The sequence below is a fragment of the Gastrolobium bilobum genome, unplaced genomic scaffold (assembly GCF_033153095.1).
Source record: "Gastrolobium bilobum isolate Gb01-03AN ecotype WA unplaced genomic scaffold, APGP_CSIRO_Gbil_v1 utg27179, whole genome shotgun sequence".
NCBI lineage: Eukaryota > Viridiplantae > Streptophyta > Magnoliopsida > Fabales > Fabaceae > Gastrolobium > Gastrolobium bilobum.
The window spans coordinates 1-8,619 of NW_026899220.1; the positions used below are offsets into that span (position 1 = coordinate 1).

At 37.5% G+C, this 8,619-nt stretch overlaps 1 protein-coding gene across 1 annotated transcript; it reads right to left on the minus strand.

Annotated features, from left to right (window-relative positions):
- Window positions 1-6,759: 6,759 nt before the first annotated feature.
- Window positions 6,760-7,738, minus strand: LOC133288445 (isoflavonoid 7-O-beta-apiosyl-glucoside beta-glycosidase-like). The gene is made up of 4 exons (XM_061486201.1): window positions 7,559-7,738; window positions 7,394-7,460; window positions 7,057-7,165; window positions 6,760-6,958 (listed from the first exon to the last, which is right to left on the minus strand). The coding sequence occupies exons 1-4, from the start codon at window positions 7,736-7,738 to the stop codon at window positions 6,760-6,762; spliced, it is 555 nt and encodes a 184-aa protein (XP_061342185.1).
- Window positions 7,739-8,619: the final 881 nt, after the last annotated feature.

Consider the following 8,619-nt stretch of genomic DNA (forward strand, 5'->3'; position numbering starts at 1 on the left):
CGCAGGTGAGGAGGCTTAAGCGCGCTAAACAATTAAAAAAGGCCATTTGGTTCTGCCCCTACGCGCTTAAGCGCAGGAGATAAGGCTTAAGCGCAATCCTCGAGCCTATAAACCCATACCCAGGGCGCGCTTAAGCCCTCAATGGAGGCTTAAGCGCGAAAACAAGAAAAAATAAGCCCCTTTCTCCCCCTCCCTCACACTTACACTCCCGCACAAGAACGCCCCCCATTTTCATCAAGAACGCCGATAACCCCCCTCTCACACTTACAACCTCACCACCGGACCACCACGGTCTCCGGTCAATACCATCATCATCCCTCCGGTCACCATCCACGAGTAATTTTCCCACAACCTGATATTTTACACGAAACCGTAAGGTATGAATTTCAAACCTTATTTCTTTAAACATGAGTTCATAGGATACAATGGGTATGGTTTATGTTCATCATCCATTCTCTTTATGATTTAGAAGTTTCGTTTCAAATTTTGATTCTTTGAACTTCTCAGCCTAAATCATGCAGGAGAAAAAGAATGCATTTTGATTGTCAAAAAAAAAAAAAAATAAATAAATAAAATTAGGACCTCTCGATTTAAGAAAATGTCCAAATTAAGGGTTCTTTAACCAAATTTAGGGTCCTTCAACCCAGAGGATATTTCAGTGATCAGTTATGAGATGTTACTCATGTTGTTATCGATCAATTGGTTGGTTTATCTTGAATTCGGTTTCTGAAACTCACCATTGACTTTAGGAAAAGAATGGAAACCACATGCATGCCTGATGTTCGATAAAATGCCCGTATGAAATTAGGCTCTTAAATTTTAGACTTAAGAAGGCATCATATTGATACATTTAAAGGATCTTGATTTAGATGGAGGCTGAACTTAATCAATATCCCAATATGCAATGATCAAATTGAATAAAATTCTGCATAACACACTACACTTCGATTGGGAATAACAAGAGAATGGTGAAAATAAAGGAATGAATACTGTGTGGTGATGGGAAACTTGCAATCCATGAGCATTTGTTATTGCACTCTAGTAATAACTCCCCTTGACATGTACACTGATATAGGAATAGCATATGTTGATTGTGATGAGTTGCTATTCGAATATGTGCAATTGATCCTAATTAAGTTGAATACATTCATCACTTTTATATTCATATTCTAATATAGGAATGACTTATCCTGCAGACCTAATTCATATGAGTTACACACATGAATTTGATTTGAGAATAAACCAGAGTTTGCACTAAGGCAAATCTGGAAATTCCAGTTTTGGACAGCATAAAAGAAGATCACCATTTTGTGTCTCAATCTGTTAATTAGGATTGATTGGAACCACCTTGCAGACTTCTAATAGTATTGCTTGCTTCCACACTGTTTGATATGAGTTGGAATGAGTAACTGCCACACATTAAGCATATCTACTGCCACAGAATCTCCACATGCATATGTGCATCCTCAAGTGCAAATAATTATAATTCCAGTTCTGATTCCTTAGTTGCTCATAAATTTCAGAATATATCTGACTCAAATCTGGGAATTGTTTATCAGAAGTTAAACTAATTGGGAAACTTTTCTGAATTTCAGGTATGGCTCCGAAAGATAAGACTTTGGGAAAAAGGGTCCGAAAGACCAAAGCCCCCGGAGGTGCATCTAGCTCCACACCCCCTCCGGTATTTGACTTCCACAGGTTTAGGACAGCTGAACATGAAGAGAGATACAACAAGAAAGTGGCTGCCAAACCCATAATCAGGGAGAGGAAGATGCTCCTCCAGCAAGGGGAATATCCGGACATTTACAACAATTTGGTCCGAAGACGATGGAAGTCTTATTCCAACTTCCTTACCGACAGCTCAGGCACAATTTGTAGAGAATTTTATGCAAACGCCTACAACTTTGATCAGGGAGCCCGCCGCGTATACATCAGCTATGTTAGAGGCAAGGAGATAGCCTATGATTCTAACACCTTACAGGATCTGCTCAAGACAGCCCATCACAAACCAGGAACAAGATGTGAGTACAGACAGTTACTCGATAAAGTTGAGTATGGACCTGCTAGAAGTGACCCAGCGTCTGATACTTGGGACCCTATAGAAGAAGCTGCACCTATTTTGGATACCATTGCCCTTCCAGGAGAAAACTGGGAGATGATGAAAAACAACATTCGTCCAAAATTGTTGCATCTTAACCAGCTCAAGCCAGTGGCCAAAGTATGGTTCCAGTTCATCATTAATAACATCTTGCCCACCACCCACACATCTGAGGTGCAGGTAAAGAGAGCAGCACTTATACACACCATCATGACTGGGGGCACAGTTGATCTTCCGACAATCGTAGCAGATGGTATCTACGACTTTGCACACCAGACATCTGCAAAAGCTGCCATTGCACACAGCTCTCTCATCCAGACCCTGTGTCATCGGGTCGGAGTAGAGATACCCACTGAGCCCAGGCTAGTGGAAGTGTGCCCCCTATTGATGCTGCTCTCATCCGAACAACCATGGGTGTCCCATCTACTCCCCCATCATCTCCAGCACCTCCAGTACCACCAGCAGCACCAGCCCGACGGGCACGACAGCCAGATATCCCTGCTATATGGGAGGCAGTGCAGTCACTGCAGCGTCAGCAGGGATCTATGCAGAGGAGAGCTAGATACTCTCAGAGCAGACAGATGGCTTTTCAGGATTATATGAGTGCACAGATGGTCGAGCTATGTCGCCAGCAGGACAGACAGGCATCACCATTCGCATATCCAGCATATGCTGGATCTGATGAGGAGGCCCCAGGCCCGACCACTGCTGAGGATGCCACTGCTGCTAACACTGAGACGGCTGCTGTTGAGGATGATACAATCTGCATTGATGATGCCACTGCTGTTGAGGATGATACAGTCCGCATTGATGATGCCACTACTGCTGAGGCCGACCAGGAGGATGCAGGAGATGACGACACACCCACCACTGATATGGAGGAGGACTGATCCTCACATCAGTTTATCTGTTTTCAGACTTTTATTTTTTTTAATTATTATTATTTTGCTGTTTTTACTATTAGTCTAGTGCATGTAGACATGGAGGTATATTGAGACTGACCTGACATGACTGATATTGTTTTGGATAGATGACATGCTGACGTAGTTTCTTTATCTGTGACATGTGTGCAGAGTACATTATCATTTTTTTTCTGATATCTTGCTTAGGATTCTTTTTAGATTTAAATTTATTGCTGAGGACAGCAAGATTTAAATCTGGGAATGGGTACCAACGCAATTTATCAGACCATAAACTTCACATGGTCGGAAGGAGAAACTCATGATTACACGGAGTACACAGAAATATCCAAATTACAAATGCAGTGTTTCAGGGGAGTTTCTTAATATTATTTTCATATTATAGTTCATTATTTTTATATTATTTAGTATTAGTTTATTTTAGAATTATTTTGATTTAGTATTAGTTTATTTTAAGGTCTTCATATATATTAGTCAGTTAATATTTAAGTTTTTTTTTTTTTTTATTAAGACCCCATCTAGTCAATAAATAAATAATTAAGTGGATCTTTAGAGGTTTTCCATTGTGCTTGATATGGATGCATAATGAATAATTACATGAAATTGGTTGATAGTTGATATCAAGAGTATAAAGATGTAGATAAATTTTATTTTCGTACGTAAATGAGCGTCAGTCAAGCATGCTTCATAGTTCACTGGAATAAGAGAAGAATAACTAGAGTAATCAAAGAGAGAGTGGAAATAAGTCTCACATCCTTCGCCGTAAGCTTTTGAGCCTAAACAGAATTTTTTTTGTGGTGTGAACTTCTCTGTATGAATCACTCTAGAACTTGTTTTGTTTCTCTTTGAAATGGTCTGTAGTATACAATTGTTGAAATGATAGAGGCAGTTCTTTCTGAAAGCTAGATAGCCAAATAGCCACCCTGATGTTCATCCTTAGTTGAAGCCCCTTTGAGCCTAGGCCTATTTATTCATTGACAGCTTATTGTGAATAGCCATTTTATACACATCCTCACCTGAACTGATTAAATTTCAAATTTAAATGAGGGACTAGATATGATTGAAACAAAAAGAGAAAATCAAACTCTAAGTGTATGGGAGAAAAGGGTGAAAAGAGGAAAAAGCCAAAAAGTGGTGGAAAAGAAAAGCAAAGAAAAAGGTTGAAAATGTGTATCTGTACAAAAACAGAAAAAGAAAAACAAAAGGAAAAGGGAAAAGAAATAAAAGACTCATATTATATGAATAAGTGGAAGAAGAAAAGAGAAGAAAAATAAGAGAAATCTGTTTACTATATGTTGAACAGTTAAACTAGTTCCTCTTTGAAGTTGAATTTTGATCAGTTATCTTACGCCACTTACCCAGATGATTCCTTCCCTTTTATCTAAAGCCACGTTACAACCTTAACAAAGACCTCTTGATTGACTTTGTATAGTAGTAAGACTGTGGAGAGTGAGAATATAAACAAGCTTATGGTAGTGTTAATTCAGTAAAGTAAGAGTGAAACACATACCCTTAAACACTGAGTATGAGTGAATAAATAAAAATCCAGTGAGAGGGTGTTGTGGGAATTAAATTGTACTACTCTTTCTTTTGAGAACGCATGTTATGATTTTATGACTGGTGAATTATGGTTGTTTGCTTGAAATGGATGTGTCATTGATTTTAATAAGTCTGAATACTTTGGTATCTCATTATTGATCAGTTTTCTGCCTGATATTCATTAAGCATGACTAGCCGTCTTCAAACTTTCCCATAGTTTTATTCTAATTAGTTGCTGAGGACAGCAATGTTCAAATCTGGGAATTGTTTGATAAACCTTTAGTTTATCTTATTTTATAGACTAAATTAATATAAAATATCAAGTTAAATAAGTCAAAAACTAAGGTTTAATATAATAATCATGAACATTATCTGAATTTTTGTTTAATGGAATCATCTTTGCTATTTTTTAGGGATTTGTTGACAAAAGGAGTCAAAGATGAAGATTGGATAAATAGAGATCACAACTAGAAAAGATAAGATCAAAAGATGATAGAAGAAGATCAAAAACAATAAGATTGAGGATCTTATCAAGTTGTTAGAAGTGGGAGCTTAAGCCCCCATTCAGAAGCTTAAGCTCCCTAAAAACGCAAATAGCTACTGCCTCTGGGCGCTTAAGCCCCCAACTCAGGGCTTAAGCGCGCCACAAGAAGAAAAAGTTGTCGCGAGGAGCGCGCTTAAGCGCCCTTCAGAGCGCTTCAGCGCGCAACGCGAATCAGAATTCACTGTCCTAGGGCGCTTAAGCGCGCTACAACAGGCTTAAGCGCCCAGACAGATCCAACTTAGGCCCATTCGAGTTTTCTACTAGGATACGAACTCTTGGCCAATAAAAGGGCCATTGGGGACCAGAAATACATAACTTTTAGATTGCTAAACAACTCTTGGGTGCTTGGAGGCGGAGGGAACGCGAAGAAACATCAGATTCATGTTCGTGAGCGGCGGAGACGGATCAACGTCAAGTGTTCACTGGAGATTTTGAAGATCCACCAATCACCTATGGAGTTTGGGGGAGCTTTTCTATTTTCTTTTGTTCTTGATTTTGCCATGTCCGGCTAGTTCTTTAAGTAGTTAGGGTTAGATGGATTTTAGTCGATTTATTATGCTTTGAATAATTCGTACGTTAATTTTCCTCTTTATCATGAATGAAGTTATCTGTTTTTAATGCTTTATATAGGCTTGAATCTTATATAATGATCATCGGTAAATGCATGACAATAGGGATGTTGGTGTGTGATCCATATCTGATAACTTCATCGTAAACGCTATGATTCTAGGAATAGACATAGAATTTGCGTAACCTTAAGATTCTTGAACTTAATGCTTGCATTCTTGGGGAATAACCGGGGAACTAGGGTTCTTTCAAGTTTGTAAAGGTTTTAGGGTAACAAGGGATTGAGCTCTAATAACACGCGAAAGAATTGGTTAGATTGATATTAAGGACGGTTAACGTAAAGAAGGACTTTGAATCATAATAAGGAGATTAAAGGAAATCGAACCCCTAGCTACATTCTTTTACATTCTTAAATCACATCTTTAATTTCTTGTCTTTAATTCTTGCAAGTAATTAGCTTAATATTTAATATTTTAATTTTACAATTCAAATCCTGTTTCCAAATACACTTTCGATTGTCCAACTAAGTTTGCGATAGTGAATTAGTGCTTGAACCGTAATCCTCGTGGGAACGATCTCTTACTTAATCATATATTACTTGTACGATCGGTGCACTTGCCGTGAGTAGCAACAATAGCTATACTCAAAAGCAAATATGTGATATTGATGACTTGGGAGGAAATGCAAAGTGGAATGCTTGACACTGAGATTGATGTCCTTGTTGTTTCGTGTAGCAATTAAGATAGTTTGGTAATTAAGGTATAATTCTACTTAAAACAAGTTAGTCTTTTACATATAATTTTTTTTTTTTTTGGTAACAATCTTTTACATATAATTAGTTTTGAGGTTCCAAGAATGTTTTATTATCCAGCAACATTGGGGAGAACAAAGTAAATTAGTTATTTTTATTCCCTGTATAGCTAGATGTAAAATAAAATTATGAGACACATAAAATCAACAAATTGGATCGGTCATGAATTATATATTTAAATATAATTGCTTTAACTTTCATCCTTGTTATCCTAAGAATAAAATAAATTAAACAAATATATATTTACAAATACAATTGTTTAAGGAATTTCCTAGCACTATTAAATGGAATCTACAGATAAAGTCTGCTTTCTGTTTTTGAGAAAATCCTTGAACCATAATGCAGAGAGCTTTGGGTATCTTTTCAAGCCATTTTTGTAATCTATAAAATACATTCCAAATCGCACTGTGTAGCCTGAATGCCATTCAAAATTATCTAACAAAGACCATGCAAAATATCCCTTCACGTTCGCTCCATCCCTGCATATTATTGTAAGAAAATAAATAAGTTAAAAATTTAAATTAAATGCAAATGAAAAATGAAAGAGTCTCTTTATGTATATGAAGAAATTACTTACTTAATTGCAGATTGAAGATAAAAAAGATGACGATAATGATAATCAATTCTATAAGTATCCAGAAGAGATTCTTCAAGAGAAAGCGATGGATCATCATACTCATTTATACCTGTATATCAAAAGAAGTATGGAAAATGTGAATTATCATACACGCATATTCATCTTCTCAGTAGGTACTGAAAGTAAAATTACTGAAAGTAAAATCCAATATGGGCACGAATATCATAATAAATTTGTTTTTTTTTTATTTTAGTATATATTCATGAACTTTATCTAGAATTAATTTACAATATATAGTAGTGAAAGGACAACGAAAATGATATGTAGGTGCACTTACCATTTTCAGTAATATAAATTAAAGGATTTTTGTACTTTTCTTTAGTGTAATTGATAATGACGTCATAATTGAAAAGAAAAAGAATATTCCGCATTTTTAATTAAGCACCGCTTAATACGATGTAATATTAATATTTTGGGTATACACAGGGTGTTACAATTATACACTTGGTACGACGAGGATCCTGCCCCAAAAATGAAACAGGGAAATTAAACTGTTTCGATTCAACGAAGCAAAGTCAAGAATAGGCTCAACTGCAACAGTTTCTATGCAATTAACAGTGGATTTGCTAATCACTAGAACAAAAGCAATGAAGCCGAGTAAGTAAAAGCCTTTCCGTGCCATGTCTATGATTCTGCTAATTAATCTTTCTTTATTTTCTATGTCACTTATGATTTTTCTTAATCGCTTTAATTTTGGCGTAAATATATATAGGAGCTAGACTAGCCAGCTAATAAGATCATATTATGATTCCAGAGATATAGAGAAACTGTGTCCCATACGCAGTGGTGGCAAAGTGGGCCGCCCATCCCGCCCCGTCATTAATCTTTCAAAAAATGAGTCAGTCCGTCCCGTCCAGTCTCGTTTGATGGGTTGGCCCGTCAATCCGAGTCTATTTTACACTGACCCACCTCGGTCCGCCATCAACCCGCCAAAAAATGAACCCACTCCTGTAAAGAACCAATTCAATCAAAAAGCTTAAGTTGTTGCATGAGGTTATATTAATGATTTTATATATCTCAACATGTCTCCTCACGCGAGAGCCCACTGGGCTTGAAGGGTGGACAATATTACGCAGGATCACTGACCAAAATGTCACTGTTCACCAACTTTTTTACCTAAATGCCACGCGAACAGTGTTACTTCTCAATATGCCACGGGGGCAAGTTCGCTACACAGGGTAGCGAACTCGGTTTGCTGACGTGTCACAGTCCACTAAAAACGTGACACGTCAGCAAACCGAGTTCGCTACACGGGTAGCGAACTTGTCCTCGTGGCAGATTGGGAAATAACACTGTTCGCGTGGTATTTAGGTAAAAAAGTTGGTGAACAGTGGCATTTTGGTCACTGTTCCGGATAATGCACAGACCCACCTACCTGTGCGAACAAAGAAATTTCAATTGAAAGAAAGTGGGGGCGACGAGAATCGAACCTGAGACACTAGGCTCTGATACCATGTAAAGAACCAATTCAACCCAAAAACTTAAGCTGTTGAGTGATTACAT